The 26791-nt window shown below is 44.5% G+C and overlaps 1 protein-coding gene across 3 annotated transcripts; it reads left to right on the top strand.

Moving 5' to 3' along the window:
- The first annotated feature begins 299 nt into the window (after window positions 1–299).
- On the top strand, window positions 300–26791 carry LOC310753856 (high mobility group protein B3). 3 transcript variants are annotated; one of them, XM_083595221.1, is made up of 5 exons: window positions 300–411; window positions 4632–4790; window positions 9559–9698; window positions 11146–11320; window positions 25724–26791. In XM_083595221.1, exons 2-5 carry the CDS (start codon window positions 4641–4643, stop codon window positions 25748–25750), a joined length of 492 nt encoding a protein of 163 aa, XP_083451347.1. In that variant the 5' UTR covers window positions 300–411; window positions 4632–4640; the 3' UTR covers window positions 25751–26791. The 3 variants fall into 3 exon arrangements, with proteins under 3 accessions (XP_083451347.1, XP_083451345.1, XP_083451346.1); XM_083595219.1 differs by lacking the exon at window positions 25724–26791 and adding an exon at window positions 21001–22140; XM_083595220.1 differs by lacking the exon at window positions 25724–26791 and adding an exon at window positions 21001–22140 and having other exon boundaries at window positions 314–415; window positions 4636–4790.

Genomic DNA, 26791 nt, shown 5'->3' with positions numbered 1-26791 from the left:
ACAGAGGATGGTGACAGGTGGGTGTCCTGCTTACTGCAATCAAGATACACTATATCCACAGTATCTCGGATCCACCAAGCTTGTAACTCCACAATCTCCTCTCCCCCTTCTTTCTTTCTCCAAAGTGGTTTGTGCGTTTGTGTGCTCCTTTTTTTGCTAGAGGGTGTTATTGTGAATGAATGACTTAACCACTTCTAACCAAATAGGCGTGGGGCTATGCTTAATATTCATAAGTCTTTAGGCCAGTGGCAGGGCGAGGAGGTTGTTTTAAACGGCAGAGCCCTACAGCCAATCAGGCCGCTCTCGTAGGCAGCCAACGCGAGGCTGAGCCGCAGCTACTAGCGCTGAGTCCTCTGCGTGCGCCTTGCTCACTTTCCTTGCTTATCGCCTAGGTTAAAGCGAACAATACAGGTAGGTTTCTGGAGCACTTTGCAACTGTTTTGGGGGCGGCTGCTCTGCTCGCCCTTTTAAATGCCCCCCTTTAAAGAAAAACAGTTTTAATTGTTCTTTTTTGGGGGGGGAGGGGAATCCTTTTGCTTAAAGAAGTTTCTCAGTTTTTAATTTTTGTCTGTATATATGTATTCCGATCAACTTTAACTTGGCTTTCCCAAACCTTCCTCTTAAGTAGGCGTGAGAAATCGAGACTTGTCCCGGATCCTGGTGTAAATGGAGCTAGGCTTATTTTTATATTTCTGATTAGGGGTGCGTGGGCGACGACGCCCAGATAGGCGCTTAAAAACACACACATACAGCCATTATCATTTAGGGGTGTCTCTTATTCTGCAGGGAAAATTAGTAAGTCCACACACATGGGTTTTCTGCTGCTACAGTAGAATATGGCTGGTACATTAACTTTCCCGCATGGGCGGGGGACCTCCCGCTTAACTGTCACGTCAGCCCCATCTCCGCTTCTCCACGTGTGTTGCCTCTCACCTTGTCTCGCCTTCTTGGGGACAGCGGGCTGTTCTGGTGCCTGGTGTTTATTCTGCGTTAGTAATGGCTGCCGCTTTAGAATCTGAAAAGGATAATCTCTGCGCATCCAGGACATAAACACCCCGCCTCTCTTCTCCCTCGCCTCCCTCTTTCTTCCCCACCATGTCTTCTCCTCGCCTTCTGATCCGCCCCAAGCCTTTCGTTTCCTCAATATTTTTATTTACCCTCTACATAAATGTGTCCCTCGTCCCCTTGTGACAGCCGCTAAGCCCTGAACCGTCCCCCCCCCATCGCCCTTTGCCATATGCTTGAGCTGAGGTCTTGTGTGCGTTAATATGGCTGGCGTTTTAGTGGTACGACTAAAGGAAGAAAAACGTAAAGGCAACAGAGGGGCGGGAAACAGGAGCGACGCGGGGGGAAATGGGGGGGTGCAGAGACCCCCCACCCCTCCTTTCTATCAGTTCACGCCCGTGGTGGGGTGGTTGGGGGCCGGATTCGGCTTTCTTGCAGTTTTCCTCCTTCGGCGCGGCTGAGCGTTAGCCAGGGTTTGTAATGGCTTCATGACAGGCAGTCTTTGTTACAGACTATTGAGCTGAACAGGGAAATGGGGGTGGGAGGCTGCTTCAAAGCTGCCCCCCCATTTCCCGGACCCCGCCTCATAGGAAAGAGGACAGCTTTTTCTATGGGGCTGGTTGGTTTTCGGGAGCCCGGGTGCTTCGGCTTCCTTTCCTGCAGTTTTCATCCGAGCAGACGGGTGCCGGTGGCTTTGTTAAGGGATACCAGTCTCGGTGCCTTGTAGAGAAGCCATTTTAGCGTATGGAGCTGGCTGGCTATGGGCGAGGGGGGAACTCTTCTTTCCATATCCCTGCCTTAGCAAAGCATCAAAACTATATAGCAAGGGCAAGAACCCCACAGCTCCAGCTGGCCCAGCTCCAGCCAACTTTGACCCTTATGGCCAAAGGCGAGCCGAAGGGCTTATTTGCGGGGCACTTTCTTTCATGAGTAAGCATTACACAAAATGGAAGATGAATTATTGGTGTCTTTAGTGACCCGTCAGTTCTCCCCCACCCCGCCTTTTCACTCAGCTTCTCGGAGTCACTCCAGCAAATATATAGCGACCCCGGGCATATCCCAGCTGTATTTGTGAAGGCAATAAAAGGGCTTTTAAAAAACAAATTGCTCCAATGTAGTAAGGTGAAAAAGAAGGAAGATCCCTGCCACACACACCCCGTCACGCCTATTGAATCCTATTGAAATAGGATTATTGATTAGAAGAAAGGGAAATGTGAGGATTAGGTGTGATTTTTAAGAAAAGGGGGTGTTGATCTTTTTTCCTGGAGAGGAAGAAATCAATAACAAAATTAATTTGAACTTTTAATGATATTTATTACCAATGTTCATTTAAATACATTTTAAAAAAACATCATGAGCAAATTTCCCACCCCTGCTTTTAACCTCATAAAAACCCCCTGCTTTTTCAGGAGATGAGGTGGGAAAGATGCTTTCATATCTGAAAAGTTAGCAGCTGTTCTGGGCATTAAAATTAATAAATAGTGACCACTCTGACATCAAAACTATAGATCCCTTGGTGGAGTAACATCAGTCTTATAAGTCATGCTTTTATTCAATAAACTCTTTGGTTTAAATACGTTTAATTTCAGAGACCTGGTTTTATAATGCTGAAGTAAAAGGTGTCCATATGAGATGCATGACAGATACTCTGACATGAAATGCATTTTTTAAGTCTTGAAGAAGTAGGAGACTTTTCCTATTGAGGGCTAGCCAAAGACTACAAGTCACAACTATGTGTATTAGTTAACCCTTTAATACTCTAGTACAGTTTTCAACCAATGTGCCGTGGCACTCTGGGGTGCCTTGAATGATAGTTTCCTTACCTCTGATGCCATCTTGTGTCTCTGCCTCCCAAAGGCTTGCACGACTGTTTGTTGCAGCAGCCTACAAGGCGAATGGTGCCTCTGGTTGCCAGGAGCTGAGGTGGCCTCAGAGTAAGGAAGTAAGTGGGTGAGGGAGCCCAGCCAGCCAGTCCACCAGCCCTCGCTGCTGGAAATGGACGGACAAGTGGGAGACCGGGCAGGCAGGTGCCACACTGGCCTTTCTTTTGCTTGCTGTGTGCAATGCCTGCCTAGGAGCTGAGTGTCTGGTGTGGAAAGGGAGCCTTTTCACCATGCAGGCTTGGCGGTGCCCACTGTTGCCACTGCTGCCTCCCAAGGTAAGGCACTGGCCTCATGTTCACCCTTGGCCAGTCTCTGCCAGGCCATCAAGGCTGGGAGCATCCTCTTCCCAGGCCCCTGTGGGGCATCATGAAGAGGCACCTCTCTTTGGGTTGGGGGGGAGGTGCTCAGAGTCCGGGGAGATGGCAGCTGCTGCCCGGAGGACTTTCAAAGAGGGGAAAGGAGAGGAGGCTGAGGGAACACTCCACAAGGGAGGGTGATCGAAAAGGGGTGAGGGGCTGCCAGCTGTTCAGGAAAGGGGTAACATAACTGGGATTCTGAGGCCCAGAGTATGTTTCACCACAGGGGAGCAGCAGAAAGAATGTAGTTGGTCAAGGGAGCCTTGAACTCAAAAAGGTTGAAAACCTCCCTCTAGTATTATGGGCTGGTTCAAACATGTGCTTGACATTGGAACATAGAAAACTGCTTTTTACTGAGTCAAACCCATTGGTCCATCTAGCTCAGTATAGTCTACACTGACTGGCATAGGCTCTTCAGGGTTTCAGAGAGACAGTCTCTCCCCAGCCATACCTGGAGATGCCACTGGGGACTGACTCTGGGACCTTTCTGCATGTACAACGGATGCTCTAGCACTGAGCTACAGCCCTTGACCATCAAATGTAAGCAAATAAGCTCAGTCAAGTGAAAAACTATGCAATAATGCTGTGGACAGTGGCGGAGGAAGGGGGTGGGGGCGATCCACCCCGGGTGCCGTCTCTGAGCGGGGGTGACAAAAAGGCACCCCACAGGGGGCTCGCACCCCTTCGGGCACGGTGGTGCTAGCCACCGCCATCGTGCCACCGCCGCCACATGTGGAGTATCCTCCACTCGTGGCTGCACCCTCCACCGCCGTTCGTATAGCACTCGAGCAGCGCTGTTGGCAAACCGCCCAGTGGCGCATGCGCGTGTGCCATACGTACCTTGCATGCACAGCAGCGCTCAAGTGCTGTATGGATGGCAGCGGTATCTGCGTCGCTTACATACCATGCATATACGCGGCATATGGGCGGCGGCGGGATACCGCCAAACAATCCCTCCGCCGTTGCTGCAGCCGCGAGCAGAGGATCCCGCTGGGGTACGTATGGCGCATGCACGTTACGTAGCGGCACACACATGTGCGTTACGTAGCGACGCACACTCATATGCAGTACGTACGGCGCACGCGCATGCGCTGGTGGGAGGTTTGTCACCCTGGGTGCCGGTTCTCCTTCCTTTGCCACTGGCTGTGGCAGTAGAGAACTTGCACAATGTCCATGTCAGCTAAAGAAAAAAACCCAACTTCCCAGTGGACAGAAATTATCTGGTTTTGGCTGATAAGATCTTAAGATGTATGCAAAAGTCAGTCTTACACTATGTCATTTTTAACCAACCGAAGGGTAGCCTGACTATAAGTTTGGTTGCCTAGTGTACACAGCATAAATTGCTTGTTGGAATGGTAAGTGGTGATCTTTTAAAATACCTTTCCAGAGAGTAAAAATGGCTAAAGGTGACCCGAAAAAGCCAAAGGGGAAGATGTCTGCTTATGCCTTCTTTGTTCAGACCTGCCGTGAAGAACACAAGAAGAAGAATCCAGAAGTTCCTGTCAACTTTGCAGAGTTCTCAAAGAAGTGCTCAGAGAGGTGGAAGGTATTGTCTCCCAGACCCAATTCCTCACACTTGCTATAAAGACAATGGCCTAGTGAGAGAAAGCTATGTGTTCACTGCATGAACACACTTTCAACTTTAAAACAAAATCAACTGTCCTTAATTCTGTTAATTACTGTCCCCCTCTGCCATTTAAGCTTATTGCCATTATCTCAAATTACTGAATAGAGATTTGCAGCCCAAGTCAAGGAGTTACAGAGCAATGAAGGAGTCTAAAACCCAGCTTGTGTCCCTTTTAGCATCTGAGAATTCACTGGGCATTGCCAGCACACTTTAAAGCATTTGTTGGAATCATAGGGACTACAAACTCTTGCTTTTTTTTTTATAAAAAAAATGAAAGTTCTTAGGAAGATGAATTCTGCATCATCTACTTCAGGGAAGCCATGACCCTCTATGGACCTTGGCCATGCTGATTGGAGCCGATGGGAGTTTGAGTCCAACAACATCTGCAGGGACACAGGTTCCCCACACCTAAAGTAGAGGATGCAGGATCTCTGAGTAGCCAACATGGCAGCTGAAGATGATGGGAATTGGAGTTCTTTTTTTATTATTATTAAATATTTATTAAAATTTTCCATCTTAATAAAAAAATCAAAAAAGAGAAAACAAAAAAAAATTAAAAACACATAAAGTTTACAATCCGTATTTTCAATAACATATTTCCCTGACTTCCCCACACCTCCCCTTCTTATATTCCAATTCAAATTGTTAGTTCAACAAGTTCTTATCCCCAATTTTTAACCTTTTTATATTTAGTTCATTTTAAAAAAAAGAAAAAACCAATTTTAACTTATAAACATCAATATTTGTACATCAGTGCTCATTCTTAAAACCTTTTTCTAAAGTCGACCCAAATTCCCTTCCACGAATTCCCCAATTTTCATACTAATAACAAAACAAAATAAGAAACAGATTATAATTGTACACCCTTTGTATTCCCAAACCCTACCACCCCCTTTCCCGGTTTCGATCCCCAACAGATGTCCATCAGTCTTAATCTACTATCAGCCTGGAGACCTCACGTCCGAGGCTCTTATTCTCTCTCAATTCCTCTCGGCCGGTTTTTTTGATAGTCTTTAGTATTAAACACCAGATCTCGGAGAAGCTCTGTCCCCATAAGGTCCATGTTTCTTCCAGCCAGACCTCCATACTTAAAAGTGGAGCCCGAATCTTGTTTCTTACTCCTTTTAAGTCCAATTGTCCCGAAAGCTCCAACTTCCACCTTAATCAAATTTCTAATCCATAGGTCTTCAGATCTCCACATAAGGAGATCTCTCCATTCTTCAATCTCCAATTCAAACCAGATTTTCATCATCCAGTACTTATTTTCCTCTGTAACCATCATATCAGGCCTCTGGCTCGATTTCTTATTTTCCTTTGTAGCCATCATGTCAGGCCTCTGGCTCTCCTTTGTCATCTGCAAAATTACAGCTCCTCCTTCCTTTTCCTCAGAAACAACATATGTCTCCTTCTCCACACTCTCAAAACTCTCAAGCTTCTCTTTTTGTCCAGCTGCATGGGCTTCCTGAGTCAAATCCTTATCAAATTCAATGATATTATTTACTGTTAAGTTCAGAGTTGCAACATTTGTAGCCAAAACATCCATTTGGCCTTGTAGCTTTCCCAAGAGGACAAAAACTCTGTCCAACCCAGCTTGAATTTTCCCTCCTCCAGCCATTCTTGTAATGTCCCAAATCCCCCTCTAGAGGGATTTTGGTAACTTAGTATTCTTTCCAGTTCAAATCCAAAAATCAAGTTAGTTTGTATCAGTTCTTCCTTGTTTTCAACAAAATATAACCAAATTGCAACAAATATATCCAGCAGAGACAGCAGAAACAAAGTTCTCTTTTTCCTTCTTGACAGCTAATTTTGACAGCTGTCAAACTCTTCTATATCTCCTCAACAGGCTCTCTCACGGATCACTCCCAGGTCCGGGGGGGGGCGGTGGCACTTCAGCTCTCAAAATTAGCTCTTATCCTCCAATAAAATTATTTATGCTTATACTGCCAAATCGTGAAATTAATGTCTTTTACCCAATGAAGAAAAAGAAATTCTCTCGACCTTAGTTAATTAGTCCTTGCTTTAAATTATTTATAAGACGGGGAGGCGGACTTCCTGTTTGCACCTTCCCCGATCGTGCCAAATTCAACAAAAAAAAGAAAAAATTCCTTTACAAGTCCAATTTCCGTACTACTCACGGGTTGTTACTTTTAGAATCCAATTGTTCACAAGAAGAAGTCAGCGCTCTCCGACCATGGCATGCGGCTTCACTCCTCAGGAAGGGCAGTCGACTCTCAGCACCGTGCCACTCACCCTGTCCCCCGTTCCGAAGCCTTTAAAAAGGCTCCTTCGCAGGTCGGGGGGGCGCAAATGGTGCCCGCCGAGTCACCAGGTTCACAGGCTTCAGCGCCTGTGATTTCTGAGGGTCCCCGCGTCGCCGCAGCGGCAAGACCCAGCTCCTGCGAAGCCGATTCCCTCCGGAGCTTGGAGGGAATCTGCCATTAGCCGATCGCGCTAACCCGGAAGTCTCGGGAATTGGAGTTCTAAACATTTGGTGGACATCATGTTGCCTACCCATGCTGCTTTGTCTAGAACAGCCATATTTGCACAGGCAGGGTTCAAACAGAATAGGCGCTTTTTGAGACTCAATAGTCCCACCTTGTGACCAAGTTTAGGTTTCCTGTCACAACCATTGTGACTAAAGTCTCCAGTGAGGGCAATGTCCCTAAGAGGGAGCACAAAAGCTGAAAACCTGTGATCAGGTTGTTGAGCTTAAGACACTCTGCAGGAAGAATAAATCTTACTCCATTGTGGTACCATTTGCATAAGCTGAAAAGCAAGTGGTCTGTCATAGCAAAAACACAGCCCCTCCTCCGCCCTGGTTCCTCAGGCTGAAGCAGCTGGTTTTTCAGCCCACCCCCACACCTCCAATCCAGAGCTGCTTGTGTTTAAGCCAGCAGTCTTTTGCTCCTCTTTTAAAGGGGCACCGTTTTCGGAGAAGGGGTGGATTGGTTTCTCTCTGCTTCTTCCTTCTTCTCCAGGCAGTTGACTCCCCCACCCCACTTTGCCACCCCCCCTTTTGTCAGAAGAGAAGGGGTGTGTATGGGTGTGTGTTTTTTAAAGCAAAATGAGCTTTGCTTTGGGAGTTGGAGGGAGAGAGAGAGGCTGGCAAGTTCCTTTCATGTTTAAGTAAGGCTGGAAGGCTGCTTTGGAGAGATTTGAGACATAATCTGTTCCCCCAACCCCATTATTTAGGAGGAACTGCTCATAGAACTATATTTCTACTCCCCCTTCCTCCTCTTCTCACAGTCCCTCTCCAAATAATCTAGTAGTTGCACATTTGTTTCATTTTCTCTCTCAAATTTCTTTCAAGTTCAGTAATAATAGTAGTAATAATTTATATGCTGCTTAATTGTCAAAGTTGGCCTCTATGTAGCTTAGAAGTATAAAACCAATTACGAAATAATATATATGCATGTAATAAATGTGCACAATAAAATAATTTCATTGAAACATTAAAATAAGCATCCACGTATAAAAAATAGAGTAAAGCAAGCACATTCAAACAATGCAACAGTTAAGAGTTAAAACAACAATTAAAACTTAAATATAGTAACAGTAATAAGTTTTTGCATTGTGTTCAAGTGTTCAGATACTACAAGTATGTATTCTTTTAATCCTTACAACATCTCTGTCAAGTATGCCTCGCCTCACCTTGCCTTCCCTGCCCACCCCTTCCTTGGAGGTTTTTAAGCAGAGGTTGGATGACCATCTGGCATGGATGCTTTAGCTGATATTCCTGCATTGCAGGGGGTTGGACTAGATGAACCTTGGGTCCCTTCGAGCTCGTAAGTTTCTATGAGATTATGAGATTGCTGTTAGATCACTGGCTGCTGCCTTCCATGTGCTGCTTTGCCTCTCCTCCCCACCCAAAGCATGTTAGTTCAAATCTAGTGCAGTACTTTACATAACACATCACATATACACACAGAGAGAGACTGGTATTTGAACATATTAATTATTCAAATGACTTATGGTTTTTGCTGCTATTGCAGGAGTTGACCTATGTTTGTGGTTTCCAATAAAGAATTGCTATTAAAGTGTGATATTAACAATGTATCACTGATATGAATTGTGAATCAGTTCATGTGTTTGAAAAAATAAATAGAAGGTGCTGCTGTATTGGGGGGGGGGGGGAATGGCAACTAGCCATTCTGTTTTTGCGCCTGTAACCCATGTTCCAGGGGCCATTTGGCTCCTAGCTTTTCTATCTCAGTTTCTAACACTGTGTGCAGGTATAGCTATAGTTGATCTGTCAAGAATATGCTCTTAAAATTTGCTTTTATCTTTATCTGGGAAGCTTGGGAGTAACATACAGAAGACGGAAGATACAAGCCACTGTATCTGGTCTTAATTTTGAGTCTGTTTCCCTTGGAACTAAAGCATGCAAGCGTGAACCAATGGCCTTACAGACTTGGGCTTTGGCAGGGAGTGCTTGGTTCTATTTCAGATGGTTGAGAGCAACTCAGCTGTATTTTTGGAACATAGGTCTGGTGTTGCCTACTTGGGCAGGCAGCATCTCCACAAGGTCTCTGGTAGAAGTCTGTCTCCTCAAAAAGAATTTTATTTGGGACCTTTTGCCTGCAAAGCATTTTTTCTACCTCTTAAGCTATGGTCCTTTCCTCCTGCCTTAGTTTGTGGCTTGTGTACTCTTTTTGGGAAGGTGCATGACTAACTGTTTGCCTTTCAGACCATGTCAAACAAAGAGAAGGGTAAATTTGATGAAATGGCTAAAGCTGATAAAGTACGGTATGAGAGAGAAATGAAGGATTATGGACCAGCAAAGGGTGGTAAGAAGAAGAAGGATCCCAATGCCCCCAAACGGCCACCGTAAGTAACTTCCCTACATAATTGTGTACATAAACTTATTCGCATATTTGTTAGGTGGAACATTGCAAGTCTGCATTTAAACAAAGTAAGTAAGAAAGAAGTAGATCTGACAGTGAGAAGTTGCCTTAAACCAAATCAGACCATTGCCCCATCTAGGTTAGTATTGTATTCTGACTGGCAGTGGCTCTCCAGGTTTCAGGCAGGTGTCTTTCCCAGACCTACTTAGAGATGCTAAGAATTGAACCCGGGACCTTCTGCATGCTAAACAACTGAAGAAAGCACTTTTAAACAAACCTCTTCAGAGTCAGTCTGCTGCATTGGGTGAGAGTTAACCTATTAACAAACTGTTGGAAAGACTTGATTGTTTTCAAGATAGCAGTACAACTGTTAATAAAAAAAAGTTAATGCTTTTGAAGGCTACTAATACCTGATCACCTAAATCTTGGCACTGAGTAGTTGATTGAGAGTGGCACCATTTGCCACTTCTGTGAGTATCCTGGAGGTGGGAGAAAGAAGCTTGAAATTTGTCTTCACTTAATGACCCTGATCTCCTAATTCTGTTATTTATTTAATAGCACTCTGGCGTGTTTGGTGTTTCACATAACATTAATGCTTACAACTGTCCTGGAAGATGAGCCAGAAGTTGAACTGAAAGTATCTTCATAAGACAGCTTAGAGGTGGGGGTGCTGATGCTGAGGGCTAGTGGCTTGCCAAGGTCCCCCAATGAGTTTTGAGTTGAATTTAAATTGGGGAATTACTAGCTCATGCCTAGGTTATATTTTCTAACTGGTTTCACATCAGTCAAACTGTTGTGGTTTTCTGCCACTCTATCCCCCACCGAGAGTCCTTGGATCTGTAACACTGGAAAAATTTGAATCCCTAGTGCTACCTTCACATTGAGCTCATTTGAATGCAATGTTAAAATGGTTTAGCTGGCAGCCTTCCCCAACTTGGTGCCAACCAAAGGTTGCTGGGCTGTAACTCCTATCAGCCCCACCCCGTGTGACTGGTAGTCAGGAATGATGGGAGTTGTAGTCCAGCAACATTTGGAGTGCACCAGGCTGGAGAAAGCTGTTGTAGTACTATTTGTACAAGCCTCATTCTCATTAACTCCCCACTTCTCTGCTGGTATGGCATGCAAGGAGGAGATAGTTGAAATCTTGAAAGCTTTTGCTTCTAACAGCAGTGTCTTGTTATGTCTGAGCCCAGATAAACTGTGGTTTGGAGCTTCCAGTGGTCTGGCGGCCACGCCAGGAGAGTATTCAAGTCCAAGACTTGTGCATGTAACACTAAACTGTAGTGTGGCATCTGAACCAAATAACTATTGTTTATTGGGGAGAGGAAGCTACTGTTTAAAAACTAGTTTGCTTGTAGTATAGGTAATAAACCCCTGGCCACCATGCCAGCTCTCAACTGCAGTTTGTCTTCTCCCTCCCATCCTTCAAGGTCTGGATTCTTCCTGTTCTGTTCAGAATTCCGTCCCAATATCAAATCCACTAATCCTGGCATCTCCATTGGAGACGTGGCAAAGAAATTGGGTGAAATGTGGAACAACCTCAGTGATGGGGAGAAACAGCCTTACAACAACAAGGCTGCGAAACTGAAGGAGAAGTATGAGAAGGTAAGGCTCAGGTGGCTTCTGTCCATATGCTGCAAATTCTTGCTTACATTTGCTCCAAAAATGAAACATCAGTCTCATGACAGACACTTTAAAGCAGACTTTTTTTAACCTGGTGCACTTTCCAGATCTTTTGTTGGACTACCAGTTCCCATCAGCACTAGCTAGCGCAGCTGGCTGATGGGAGTTGGGAGTTCTGACAGCATTTGGAGGGTGCACTAGGTTGGTGAAGCCTGCTTTAAATGTAAACTGTGCTAACACATGTGGTGTTCCCAAATCAGTGGAGTACTTCCCAGCTAAGAGGGCATTCCAAGCCTACTGATAGTTCCTTCACTGGAAACAAATTCCAGTAACATCGGTGAGTGCATGTTTATCAGGAAACTGTGCTTAACAATTTACTTAAAGGGATTTCAGCTGACTCCAAGGCCTTTTAACTATTAACACTGACAAGATATGGCATGTTTATCTTGCTGTCTTTATGTCACTGGAGGAAACCTTGGCATACCTTCCTTTTGCTAGATCGGAAGTGTATTATCCCACCTCATCCCAGAGTTTCAGAGCAGATAACTGAAACAATACTGTAACACTCTTGGTACTGAAATATGTAAAGCTTTCCTGCCGTTTCCAAACTTGTCCCTGTCTCAGAAGCCAGCCCAAGCAGGAATATTGTATTAATTTATGTGTTTTTATGTTGTAAAGATGCAACTTCTTTTTCTCTCTCTCCCCTCTGGCATCAGCCATTGCAAATTAGCAGTGATGGGCTCTGCTAAAAGGCATAAAAAGCTCATAATTTGAACTAAGAATGTAAGAAAAGCCCTGTTGGATCAGGCCAAATGTGCATCTAGTCCAGCATCCTGTGGTCCAACCAGATACAAATAAGAAGCCCACAAGCAGAACCTGAGCGCAACAGAACTCTCTCCACCTATGATTCCCAATAGCTGGTCTCCACTGCCTCCTGCAGTGGAAGTAGAACATAGCCACCATAGCTTGTAGACATACATAGGATTAGACAAAATCATGAAGGATAAGACTCTTTTAAATCCATCCATCTTGGCTGGTATCACTGCCTCTTGTGGAGTGAATTCCCTAGTTTAACTATGCAGTGTGAAGAAGTGCTTCCTTTTGTCTGTCCTGAAATACAAAGAAATTCTAGAGAGGTAGCTGGGCTGTATCCTATGGCATAATATTTTAATTTTAAAAAAATTATACTCCAGCAACAAAGGAGATGCTCATAGCAGCTTACAAATATAAAAGCAAGCATACAGATTGCAGTGCTTCCACTTTTAAAATGCAAATTATCAAAACTAAAAATAGCAGTAAAAGATACAAGTACTAGCATTTGTTGTAAATCAATACATTTAAGCATCAGCACATAATCAAAAGTTTGTTTTTAAAAGGAATGTTTTCAATTGCTGGACAAACACAAATAAATGAGAAAGATAACCTTGCCTCTTGTGGCAGGGAATTCCACATATGGGATGCCTTACTTCAGAAGCCAATGGTGCATGCAAGAGATATGTAAAACCCAAACTTGGAGGATGGGCAGATTCACGTGAGAGAGCCCTATGGGTAATAACACCATCTTGAATTGCACTTGGAAAGCCAATTCAGTGGGAGACTACTGAGCAGGGTACAAATAATTTGAAACCAGTTCTGCTGGTATAGATTGGGGGGATGGGGTGGAACTGATAATACAGAGTTCTGATCTCACAAACTAATCTCATTTCCCAAAAAACTATAAAGGGCTTTTTAGGGACAAACCTTTAAAAGTAGCATACGTCCATGTATAGGAGGAATGATATAAGATTATTTAGGCACATCAGTTAGGTGTAAAAATTACTACAGGAGAGGTGTTTGAAATCACACAAGTGTATAAACAAGCATAGGTTAATTGGAAGGGGCCACCTCTGGTGTGTACCTTGCCTGTCAAAGCAAGACCGCCAAAGCAGATCTCAGTGTATAGGCAAGGCCATATGGGTAAAGCGACGGTCTTAAAGTAACCCAGTTAGCACCAGCATGTTGAAGTGGGTTGGGAAACATACCAGGAACTAAGCTCCACAGGAAATTGTTTCTGTGGCGCTTATGCTAAACTCAAGTTTGAAAGTTGGCGGTGCCTTCTGTAAGCAAAGGGGCAAAGGGTGAAGATGTTATGGTTTTTTGTTTGTTTTTTTTTTACTTAAAGATGTTATGGGGTTGAGAGTTCCAGGACCCCTTTGCTCTTTTTCCTAGCTATTAGGGTTGGAGAGCATGCAACTTTCCTTAGCTTGTGTAAGCCTGTATGGTAGGAATGAGAAACCTGTGGCCACCCAGATTATTATTATTATTATCATTTATCATTTATCAATTTTTTATACCACCCTATACCTGCAGGTCTCAGGGTGGTTCACAGGATAAGATCACAATATAAAAACACACACACACACACATACACACAATTTGTGTGTATATGTATACACACACACACACACACACACACATATAAACAAAAACAACCCAATAACACCACCCCCAAACACATTTTAAAAGGGCATTGGGTGTGAATCAGCCAAAGACCTAGTTAAAGAGGAATGTTTTTGCCTGCCGTATAATGAAGGCACCAAGCAAAACTCCCTGAGGAGAGCATTCCAGAGACGGGGAGCCACAGCAGAGAAGGCCCCGCTCTCATGTTGCCACCCTCCGGACCTCTCGAGGAGGATGCACACTAAGGAGGGCATCAGAAGATGACCTCAGGGTCTGGGTAGGTTCATATGGAAAGAGGCGGTCCTTAAGGTACTGGGGTCCTGAGCTGTTTAAGGCTTCATAGGTCAAAACCAGCACTTTGAATTGGGCCCAGAGACTAATTGGTAGCCAGTGCAATCGGGTCAGGATTGGTGTAATATGCTCAAACCGTTTTGCCCCGGTGAGCAACCTGGCCACTGAATTCTGCACTAGCTGGAGTTTCCGAACAGTCTTCAGAGGCAGCCCTACATATAACGCATTGCAGTAATTAACCTCAAGGTTAACAGCATAGACAACAGTACTTGGGCTATCCCTGTCCTGATAGGGTCATAGCTGGGCCACCAGCTGAAGCTGATGGAAGGCACTCCATGCCACTGAGACCACCTGAGCCTCAAGTGACAGCGAAGCATCCAGGAGTAACCTCAAGCTACGAACCTGCTCCTTCAGAGGAAGTGAAACCTCATCAAGAGCAGGCGACCCCCCCCCCCCAATCTGGTCTAGGGAACCACCCACCAACAGTGCCTCAGTCTTACCTGGATTGAGTTTCAGTTTGTTGGTTCTCATCCAGTCCATTATCAAGGCAAGACCACGGTCCAGCACTTCCACTGCCTCACCTGCAGATGTAAAGGAGAAGTAGGGCAGAGTATCATCAGCATACAGCTGACAATGTACTCCAACCCTCCGAATAACCCCACCCAGCGGTTTCATGTAGATGTTGAACAGCATAGGGGATTGGATCGAGCCCTGCAGAACCCCACATTGAAGGCTCCACAGGACTGAAAAGCACTCCCCAAGCAACACCCCCTGGGAATGACTATCCAAGCAGGACTGGAACCACTGCATAGCAGTACCACCACCCCCTAACTCGGACAGCCTCTCCAGAAGGATACCATGGATGATAATATTGAAAGCCATCAATAGGTCAAGGAGAATTAACAGGGGCACCTTTCCCCGTCTCTCTCATGACACAGCTCATCATAAAGGGCGATCCAAGCAGTTTCTGGGCCTAAACCCTGGTTGAAATGGATCTACAAAACCAGTGTCTTCCAACAGTGCCTGGATCTGGTACACAACCACCCACTCCAGAACCTTGCTCAGGAAAAGGAGATTAGCAACTGGCTGGTAGTTAGTTAGATTTTCTAAGTCCATGGAAGGTTTCTTAAGGAGTGGTTTTACCACTGCCTCCTTCAAACAGGCAGGGACCACCCCATCTCGCAAACAGGCATTGATTACCTCCCTGGCCTAGCCAGCTGTTCCCTCCCTGCTGGTTTATATCAGCAAGAGGGGCAAGGGTTTGGAGCACAAGTGGTTGCCCTGACCTATCAAAGCACCTTGTCCACATCCTCGAGGCTTACCAATACCATGGCTCCGAAGCATCCTCTCCGATTGCATGGAGCCCGGACAGCCCCATGGTTTTCCGTGGAGCTGATGGTGATGAAACAATCGCTGAGATGGCTAGAACGCCGGTGGCGGAAAACTCACTCTGAATTGGACCGAACACAGGTTAGAGCTCAACGTCAAGCCTACCAAGTGGCGATGGCGACAGCGAAGAGGACCTTCTTTGCCGCCTCTATTGCATCTGCAGAAAACAGCAGGAGGAGACTCTTTCAGGTGGTTCGCAATCTATCAGAACCACCTTCATCATCGGGGCCGGGTAGGGACCCCAAGATCTCATGCAATGCTTTTGCAAAGTTTTTTGCAGATAAAGTTGCTCAGATTCGGAAGGAGGTAGACTCCACTGTGGGAGCAGGGCCAGGGCGGGAGAGTGCTAGAGTCCTGTCTAGTCATATTGTTGTTGTTGTTTAGTCGTTTAGTCGTGTCCGACTCTTTGTGACCCCATGGACCAGAGCACGCCAGGCACTCCTGTCTTCCGCTGTTGAGTGTGAATTTCATGCTCTTTATTCAGCTCATAGTAGCAATGAATGAAACTTTCCCCAAAACGTCTAGCTGTTGTTGTTTAGTTGTTTAGTCGTGTCCGACTCTTCATGACCTCATGGACCAGAGCACGCCAGACACTCCTGTCTTCCACTGCCTCCCGCAGTTTGGTCAAACTCATTTTCGTAGCTTCGAGAACACTGTCCAACCATCTCATCCTCTGTCGTCCCCTTCTTCTTGTGCCCTCAATCTTTCCCAACATCAGGGTCTTTTCAAGGGAGTCTTCTCTTCTCATGAGGTGGCCAAAGTATTGGAGCCTCAGCTTCACGATCTGTCCTTCCAGTGAGCACTCAGGGCTGATTTCCTTAAGAACGCATACGTTTGATCTTCTTGCAGTCCATGGGACTCTCAAGAGTCTCCTCCAGCACCATAATTCAAAAGCATCAATTCTTCGGCGATCAGCCTTCTTTATGGTCCAGCTCTCGCTTCCATACAACACTACTGGGAAAACCATGGCTTTTACAATACGGACCTTTGTTGGCAAGGTTGTGTCATCTGCATATCTGAGGTTGTTGATATTTCTTCCGGTGATCTTAATTCCGGCTTGGGATTCATCCAGCCCAGCCTTTCGCATGATGATTCTGCATATAAGTTAAATAAGCAGGGAGACAATATACAGCCTTGTCGTACTCCTTTCCCAATTTTGAACCAATCAGTTGTTCCATATCCAGTTCTAACTGTAGCTTCTTGTCCCATATAGAGATTTCTCAGGAGACAGATGAGGTGATCAGGCACTCCCATTTCTTTAAGAACTTGCCATAGTTTGCTGTGGTCGACACAGTCAAAGGCTTTTGCATAGTCAATGAACCAGAAGTAGATGTCTTTCTGGCACTCTCTATCTTTCTCTATAATCAGCTCGTGTGTGTGCTAGTGTGTGAAATGAGTGCAATTGTGTGGTAGTTGGAGCATTCTTTGGCACTGCCCTTCTTTGGGATTGGGATGTAGACTGATCTTCTCCAATCCTCTGGCCACTGCTGAGTTTTCCAAATTTGCTGGCATATTGAGTGTAGCCCCTTAACAGCCTCATCTTTTAAAATTTTAAATAGTTCAGCTGGAATATCATCACTTCCACTGGCCTTGTTATTAGCAGTGCTTTCTAAAGCCCATTTGACTTCACTCTCCAGGATGTCTGGCTCAAGGTCGGCAACCACACTACCTGGGGTATACGAGACATCCATTTCTTTCTGGTATTATATGGGATCAATTTCAATCTGTTACCCCCGAGGATGTGGACAGGCTGCTTGGACGAATGAAACCAACCACCTGTCTCCTTGATCCTTGTCCATCCTGGCTGATAAAAGTAAGCTGGGAAGGGCTGGGCGATGGGCTCTGTGGGGTGGTGAATGCTTCCTTCTGTGAGGGAGCCTTCCCAGGCCCACTGAAAGAGGCGGTCATTAAACCGCTTCTTAAAAAACATCTTTAGACCTCACCACGGGACTGAAACTGCCTTGGTCGTGCTGGTCGATGATCTCTGGCAGGCTAGGGACAAAGGTGAGATCTGTTTCATATTTCTGCTGGATCTCTCAGCGGCTTTTGATACCATCGACCATAACATCCTTCTGGACCGTCTTGAGGGGCTGGGAGCTGGGGGCACTGTTATACAGTGGTTCCGCTCCTTTCTCCTGGGCTGTGTCCAGAACGTGGTGTGGGGGATGAGTGTTCAGACCCCTGGGCTCTCACTTGTGGGGTGCTTCAGGGTTCCGCCCTCTCCCCCATGCTTTTTCACATCTACATGCAGCCGCTGGGAGAGATCATCAGCTCTACCTCTCTTTTAAATCAGAACTAGTGAAGGCGGTGAAGGTCCTGTGTGAGTGTTTGGAGGCGCTTGGAGGATGGATGGCAGCTAACAGATTGAGGATGAATCCTGACAAGACAGAAGTACTGTTCTTGGGGGATGGGGGGGGCGGGCTGGTGTGGAGGACTCCCTGGTCCTGAATGGGGTAACTGGGCCCCTGAAGGACCAGGTGCACAGCCTGGGAGTTGTTTTGGACTCACAGCTGTCCATGGAGGCGCAGGTTAATTCTGTGTCCAGGGCAGCTGTTTACCAGCTCCATCTGGTACGCAGGTTGAGACCCTACCTGCCCGCAGACTGTCTTGCTAGAGTGGTGCATGCTTTAGTTATCTCCCGCTTGGACTACTGCAATGTGTTCTACGTGGGGCTACCTTTGAAGGTGACTCGGAAACACTAGTTAATCCAGAATGCAGCCGCTAGACTGGTGACTGGGAGTGGCCGCCGAGACCATATAACACCAGTCCTGAAAGATCTTCATTGGCTCCCAGTACGTTTCCGAGCACAATTCAAAGTGTTGGCGCTGACCTTTAAAGCCCTAAATGGCCTCGGTCCTGTATACCTGAAGGAGTGTCTCCACCCCCATCATCCAGCCCGGACACTGAGGTCCAGCACTGAGGGCCTTCTCGGTAGTGGTTCCTGCCCTGTGGAACGCCCTCTCATCAGATGTCAAGGTAATAAACAACTATTTCACTTTTAAAAGACAACTGTTTAGGGAGGTTTTTAATGTCTGATGCTGTATTGTTTTTAATATTCAGTTGGAAGCTGCCCAGAGTAGCTGGGGAAACCCAGCCACATGGGCGGGGTATAAATAAATTATTATTATTCTTTATTATTAGAAATTCAACCAAAACAACAGGACTAGACTGTGCTCTGGACACCCCATGAGATTCCTCTGCTATAACAACAGAGTCAAGATCTTTGTGGATGCAAATGATTTTATCCTCCAAATGCTTTGCAAACAAGTCACAGCAAGCTACCATTGGTTCCACCACCTCCTTTGGGACAGCCTGTAAAAGGCCCCATACTACCTGGAATAGCTCTGCCAGACGGCATAATGAGGATGCAATGGAGGCAGCAAAGTATGCCTTCCTTGCTGCCTTCCCTGCCACTAGGTAGGCTTGATAATGAGCCCTTACCAGTGTTTGGTTGCATTCATTCAGATCTTTCCTCCACTTGCATTCAAGCCGTCTCCCAGCTTGTTTCCTCACTCTAAGCTATGGGGGCTTACAGGGGGCCAAAGGGGCTCCACAAAGTGGGAGAGGATACTCAGGGGTGATCGTGTCAATGACCTGAGCTATTTGGAATCCCACTGGATCTAGCAGCCTCCAAGGGCGGACCTTCCTAATAGGTCCCCCAACTCTGTGGAGGGGAAATGGTGATGACAGCCTAAATCTCAACAGGAGATCTGACCATGAAAGGGGACAGATAGTCAATGTCCCCCACTTTCAAATCACCCTCTTCCCGCCCAGTTGAGAAAGCAAGGTCCAGAGTGTGGCCTGCCAAATGCATTGGGTCGGTCACATGTTGGGAGAGCCCCATAGTTGTCATGGCAGCCAAGAAGTCCTGAGCCGCCCTAAAGCCAATTGCCTTGGCTTGGATGTTGAAGTCCCCCAACACCAGCAGTCTGGGAATCCTCAACACCACCTCTGAGACCAGCTCTGTCAGCTCAGGCAGGAGGACTGCTGGGCAACAAGGTGGGCAATAAACCAGCAGAATCCCTAATCTGTCCTGATTGCCCAATGCCAGGAACACACTCTAGATTACACACACACACACACCCCGACTCAACAGAGAGCCTGGAGAGAGAGAGAATGAATCTCTATAGACCACAGCAACTCCCCCTCCCCGACTCTCGAGTCTGGCCTGATGCTGCACTGAGTACCCAGGTGGGCACAGCTGGATGAGACCAACTCCACCCTGTTCACCCACCCAGGTTTCAGTGATACATGCCAGATCAGCCTCCTCATCCATAATCAAATCATGGATGAGGGAGATTTTATTCTGGGCTGACCTGGCATTCAACAGCAGCATTCTCAGACCTGAGGGCTGACTGATACGATAACCACAATTCCCCATGTTGGAGGAGGGGCTGGCACACGGCACAGTCACTAGCTGCCTGTGCCGTGTGCTCCTAACCTGGTCTACCCCTCCTCCCACACCATACCTCCCCCTACCACTGTAACTGGGCCTCCCCCTGCTCTCCCACGCTCCTCTCCTCTCCTCTCAGGCACATGTTTTGAAAATATAAGAAAAACAAAAACAGGGGAAAAAATCAAAATGGGGAAAAAAAAATCACAAACTGCCTGGGCCGCGTGCCCCTTACACAACATGCCCCTCTTCCCACACCATACCTCCCCCTACCCCTGAACCACTGTAATTGCCACCCTCCCCTGCTCCTCTCCTCCCAGGCACATCCCACAAAGAGCCCTTACAAAACTAGTTAAAAATCATTAAAATTATTAAAACAATTACAAGCAGTTTACCAGTGTAAACAGTGTTCTCTGCTGGGCAACCCCAGTGCTTTGTAGTCTGTCAGGGTCCCACCCTAGGCCTGGTGGAAAGAGGCAGGTCCCATGGAACTTGCAGCAGATGTTGTTGGATCCCAACTCCCATCAGCCCTAACTAGCACAGTCCATTTTCAGGGCTGATGGGGAGTTCTTAGTTCAACTACATCCAAGAGGGGCTACTCCTACTTTTGGGGGGAACAGAGTTTTGGCTACTTTGGCACTGAATTTTTACTTTTAAAAAGCACAGAATGAGTATGATATCACTTGCTTAATGCATAGAGCCGCTTGTGTGAATGGGAGGGGGTTTCTCATGCTGTACAGGTGGGTCTTCCCTCCTGTGTTGCATTATGTACAGCTCCATGGAAAGTGGAATTTTGTGGGGTGCAAGAGACTGGAGGCCCATTGTTCAAGTAACATCATACCTACAGTTCTATGTATCAAAGTCATTGTTTTGCAAGTGTTAATAGTTGCAGTTTGCTAACAACCACCACCAGTTTCCAACTGAGGAAGTGGCAATGTAATAAAATAACCCTCCTTACTGGCTTTAAAAAAAAAATCAGTCTAATCCTGCGTATCTCCCCACCTCCCCCAAGGTGTTCAATAGTGATAAGTGAAATAGTGCCTTTAGCTTATTTCATGTGAAATAGGCTATTTTGAAAGCCCCCCCCCCCAACAAGGCAAATAGGTTGATAACACAAAGGCCAGTGAAACTCATCCTCTTGCTCTTGCAGGATGTCGCAGACTACAAGTCTAAAGGCAAGTTTGATGGTGCAAAGAGTGCAGTGGCCAAAGCGGCTGTTGCAGCTCGGAAAAAGGTAGAGGAGGAGGAGGATGACGAAGACGAGGAGGAGGAAGACGAGGAGGATGAGGAGGAATGAGAAACCGTATAATACTTGTCTCCATGTGAATACCATAGAGTAGGGGAAACACCATTTGGAAAAGAGAAAATAAACAGGCACTTCTTATTTAAGAGGGTGTCTTATTTGCCCTTTTTATTAGGTTTAATAACATAATTTAGATTTTGACCACACCAGCGGTGGGAGCTTAAATTAAATAAAGTTGCTGTAGGAAAATCCAGGAAAGAAAAACTAAATATAACCAAACCATGGTTTATATTAAGTGTCCATAGGCACTCTGAAATTGTAACAAAGTTGTACATATTTCCAAGCATTTTTAAAACAAAAAGGTGGAAGCAAGACACTCTTGTGTTCTCCTCAACTCTGTGCACTTTTCCTGTTGGTGTAACAAAGCATTTATAAATGTTTCTCAAGCATCTTATTTTTTAATTTGTAAGGTGGTGTTTAACTATATGGTTATTGGTTAGAAAATCCTGGGTTATAAAACTGTACATATCTATAGTTTGTAAAAACTAGACAGATTCTTGTGGTTCATGCTTTCAGTGGTGATGCCTCAGAGGGGGATGGGCAGTAACTCCCTGAAGGTTGTAACACTCTTCCACAGAGGGACAGAGGGGTCGTATCTCAAAGCACACTCTGCAAAATTAGATCTATTTACAGTACAGTGGGCATCCATTTAGCCTAAAGTTTTATTTCTGTATATAGTGAAACTAGCATTCTGCTGCCATTCTTAGTTGCAGAAGGGGAGGGGGAATTTCAGCTGGCATGAGAAATTGTTTGGATACTTTTCTTTCCTTTTTTAATTAAGTGGGGTAATTTTTAAATGGAAACTGAGGATCTCTTCGTTTTCAGCTTAAAATGTGAAGAGAGGGCACAGAAAATTGAAGTTCAAAAACACCCTGTATTTAAAAAGATAAACAAAAATTTTCAAAAAACGTTATGTTGGGTTTTTTTGTATGTTTAGAATGCTGAAATGTTTTTGAAGCAAAAATAAATAGTATTACATTTTTAAAACTTCTTGACAATATTCTAAATCTTTCTGCTTTTAACAAGGTTCCCTGCAGCAGCAGCAAAAATAAAATAAAATACAAAACAGAAAGTTATTTCAGCGTCAACCCAGCCAGTGAACCATTTTAAAACTTTAGTAAAGCTTTACTTTTCCATTTCCCCAAGAAAGGAGCATGATGGTCTAGGAAAGGACTACTTGAGTTAAAGATGTTGTGCAAGATTGAGTCTTACTCCTTTGAAACTGGGACACTTGTGACCTTAAATGTGTGTATACCACTGTTTGGAAAGATAGGTAACTAAGAAGGAGCAGGTGTTTCTTTTTAGCTGTGTTGGGTACCTTTATAGCCCAAATTCTATGCTTTGTAAATATTAAAATGTGCCTCTTTTTTGTCCTGTGTTGAAACTGCTTCAGACTTGTGTACTCCCACTCCTTGACCACCAGCAGTTCAGTTACTGGTAGGAAGAATATTACAGTTACAATCAAAATTATTCAACCCCCATTGCAAATCAGGTTTATTATCAAAAATTATAGACTTAGCTGTTTGCAATTGTTTTGCATCGTTTTGCAGTGCAAACCCCATGTTTTACAGCACCCCCCAAAAAGCACAGCAAGTAATACATCAAATTGGGGTTCCAGGATAATGATAATCATCCACCCAACCTGAAAAGAAAGTTGTTCTAAGTAAAGGGAAGCTACCAGAAACTTGGCAAAAAGCATTCATAACTCTAATACCTAAACAAGGTCTAGACCCAAAGTCGGTACAAAATTATAGACTAATATCGCTCCTGAACAATGGTTACAAATTATTTGCAGACATTCTAGCAACCAGATTAAAAAGGGTATTAAAGGACATAATAAATGGAAGACCTAGTGGGGTTTTTTACCAGGCAGACAAATGAAGAACAATATAAGAATGAGAATTGATATTCTGGAATATTTGGAAATGAGAAGTGATAAGCAAGCAATATTAATGTTTGTTGATGTGGAGAAAGCATTCGATAATATATCTTGGGATTTCCTTAAAAATGATGGGGAAAATGGATCTAGGTGAAACCTTCAATAGAGGAATAAATGTGATATATCAGAATCAAAGAGCCAAACTAATTATAAACAACGGACTAATAGAAAATTTTAGGATAACAAAGGGTACAAGGCAGGGATGTCCATTGTCCACACTACAGTTCATCCTGATATTAGAAGTTTTGGTGAGCAAAATAAGAAAGGACAGTGAGATCAAAGGAATCGTAGTGGGAAACAAATCATTTAAATTAAAGGTATTTGCAGACGACTTAGTAATTACAACAGAAAATCCAATGGAAAGCCTACCCATAGTGTTAAGAAGAATTGCAGAATTTTGTCAGGTGGCAGGATTTAAACTTAACAAAACTAAAACTAAGATGTTAGTGAAGAACATGTCAGAACAAGTTAAAGAGGAGCTGCAAAAAACCTCAATTACCAAAAAAGTAAAATACCTCAGAATTTGGCTCACAATGAAAAATATAAACCTGTTTAAAGAGTTTGACCAAACTGCGGGAGGCAGTGGAAGACAGAACCTGGCATGCTCTGGTCCATGGGGTCACGAAGAGTCGGACATGACTAAACAACAACTTTAAAATGTGGTTAGAGATTTAAAAAGATCTAGAGATATAGAATAGGTTGAACCTCTCACTATGGGGGAGGATATCCGTAATAAAAATGATGGTACTACCCAAGATGTTACATCTTTTCCAATCAATTCCAGTGGTAGGAGGAGCAGGGAAATTTAAGGATTGGCAAAAGGACTTATTGAGATTTATCTGGCAAGGAAAAAAACTTAGAATAAAACATAAATTGCTGATTGACATTAGAGGGGGGGTTGCATTACCAAATTTAAAATTGTACTATGAAGTGGCTTGTCTCTGCTGGTTGAAAGACTGGATGAATTTACAGAACACTGATTTATTAACTCTTGAGGGATTTGATAACCTATATGGGTGGCATGCTTATTTGTGTTACAGGAAAGTGAAGGTCCACAAGGGGTTTTTAAATCATGTGATAAGAAAAGCATTGTATGGCGTATGGGATAAATATAGGAATTTATTAGAACAGAAAACCCCCTGGTGGTTATCCCCACTTGAAGCCTTCTCAGTAAAGGAAAAAAAATAAATAAGAATTGGGCAACATATAAGGAACTGTTAGAGGAGGACAAAATCAATTAAAACTGAGAAAGTTTGAGCATATAAGACATCATCTCAGACTGGTTACAATACCACCAATTGAACGACATCTTTAAGGTAGATAAAAAATTGGTTTTGCTACGGAAATATGGGAATTAGAGAGAGGTCTATTAAAAAATAGATACAAATTGCATTCCAAAATGTACAGACTATTACTAAACTGGGAAATAAAAGAAGAAGAGGTAAAATCGGTTATGGTTAAGTGGGCGATGGACTTTGGATATAACATACAGATGGTGGAATGGGAAAATTTATGGAGAAGGGAGCTGAAATTTATGGCTTGTTTTACTATGAAAAAGAAACCTTTATGAAGATGCTATACAGGTGGTACATCACCCCCAGCAAACTAGCTAAAATATAGAAAACCAACTCAAATTTATGCTGGAGGTGTAGAGAGTTAGAGGGAACAATGTACCACATGTGCTGGGCTTGCAAAAAATAAATAAAGAGCTTTTGGCAACTTATATAATGAATTTTAAAAAACTGTTCAAAATAATGTTTATCAAAAAACCTGAAGCCTTCCTCTTAGGCATTATGGCATCAGACATCTCAAGAGAGAAAAGGAGGATCTTTTTGTATGCAACAACGTCAGTAAGGATGGTGATTGCCAAGGGTTGGAAAGGAGATAAAATTCCATCAAAAGAGGAGTCTGATCTCTGGGCAGACCCGAGCCCCACAGAGGTTAGAGGGGAGCGTGCCAAGGTGCCCCCAAGCTCCGCAAAGGTGTGTGGAGTGTCATGTGGTCCAGCGGAGTGCCAATCTCCGGCCCCCCCTGAAAAAAACCGCTGCCGAAGGGCAAGCGGGGGGGGGGGAGAGTGGTTGAGAGCACTCTCAGCTGTACCGTGACTCTCGAGCTGCCTGCTGTCAGCAGGAGATTCACAACTAAAAATATTCAAGCTGAAATAAAAGGGTAAGAAGAATTCTGCATCTTCTACAGTTTTGCTTGAAGAAAGAAATATAATCAGATTGGATTTAATTAGACTGAATTTGGCGATACACAAAGGGTTAAAACAGGAGGTCCACCCTTCACTTTCTGGGTAAATTACATTGCATGGAGAAAAGTTGCAAGTAGGATAACTTATTTTATTAAAAACTTATGGACAAGTGCCTGTTGATGAGCCACCAAAACCCATCTTTCACTGATTGTCAGTATCAGGAGATTTTAAAAGTGGCTACGATGCTGTATTGAGAGACAGAAAAGGGAAGGTAGTGCCAGACTTCTGGGAGCATCAGGGAGCCCTAACACCACTTTCTCAAACCTTTCGCTTATGGTTGTGGAAAGGAAAGTTCTTAGCAACTGAAATCAATTCATAATTGCATATTATCACTATTGGATTATAAAATTGGGAATTTATTTTTGTACTGTGTTGAGGAACTTGGCAGAAGAGACTTTGATTAAATATATGAAGAGCTCTGCTGAGGATTATAAGATATCCTGCTGGGAGGAATAAAAGAAGGAAGAAGCTTGAAGTTGGCTCCACAAACACAACTGAGACTTTAAGGAACAGTTTGCAAGTGACTTTGTACCCCACTCTGAGACATTTTGGAAAAGTGGACAAGTGGTTTTAATATGCTTCCTCTGGAAAAGTACTGGATCTCCCTGGTGTTTACTGGGAAACTCTACTGAATAGTCTTGGACTTAATCAGGTCTGATAGAGGAATCTGGCTGCTCTGAAAACATTGGAAGGATGGGCAGGGCAGCCAGAGATGAACTCAGATGCTGAAATTATGGCATTCTTGTACCAATGGGGAAGAGAATTTATGGAAACTATGGCTAAGATATCTGAGACCATCAGTACCAGATTGGATCAATATAACAACACAGCGGAAGAACCAGAAATGAGAATAGACACAGGGGACACTGTTGGGCAAAGACAGGAGGGAAAGTTTGTAAAGGTGGAAAGGCTAATTGTTATGAAGAAAAACCGAAAGGAAAGAGCAGGGGGATTTGAAGGGCAGCATACACAGAAAACATTTGAGGAAGTATTGGTAAAATCACCAATGTTAAGACAAGAGGAGCTGAAATTGGAAATTGTCCTAACTGGTAGCAGCTTCTTTGTCAGGGAGCTTCCTGCCTTCCCTGACATGAGCCAAGATGAAAATTCTGAGCAGGAGGGAGAGACAGCTGCAGAGAGAGAAAATGAAAGCGAGGGGGAGGAAGGGGGGGGAGAGAAACACTGTCAGTGAAAACAAGCAAGCAGAAGAAGGGCAGGAGTTAAGTTCTAGCAATGATACTGTTTATGAGTCCCCTCGTGCAGGTTGTTTAGGGAGAATAAGGGGAAAACGTGACGCATGTCGCAAAGCAGGAAAAGGGTGGAGCTCTTTATGCTGGGGTCGTAAAAAGAGGCTAATCATGCCAACATCTAGCTCCAGTGAGGATTGATTACAAGTGTGGTGGAGTTCTTGTGTAAATAATAATAAAACTAAGACTATAAAACTG

This window comes from Podarcis filfolensis (genome assembly GCF_964270895.1).
Source record: "Podarcis filfolensis genome assembly, chromosome: W".
Taxonomy (NCBI): Eukaryota; Metazoa; Chordata; class Lepidosauria; order Squamata; family Lacertidae; genus Podarcis; species Podarcis filfolensis.
The sequence above is the reverse complement of the archived record's forward strand: the minus strand, read 5'-3'. Positions and strand labels throughout refer to the sequence as shown.

Bases quoted from the DNA above. Each gene is read 5' to 3' on its own strand.
- LOC310753856 (XM_083595219.1), top strand. From the start codon at position 4,641: ATGGCTAAAGGTGACCCGAAAAAGCCAAAGGGGAAGATGTCTGCTTAT. The intron at 4,791-9,558 runs GTATTGTCTCCC...TTTGCCTTTCAG, and splicing joins AGTGCTCAGAGAGGTGGAAG to ACCATGTCAAACAAAGAGAA. The intron at 9,699-11,145 runs GTAAGTAACTTC...CCATCCTTCAAG, and splicing joins AATGCCCCCAAACGGCCACC to GTCTGGATTCTTCCTGTTCT.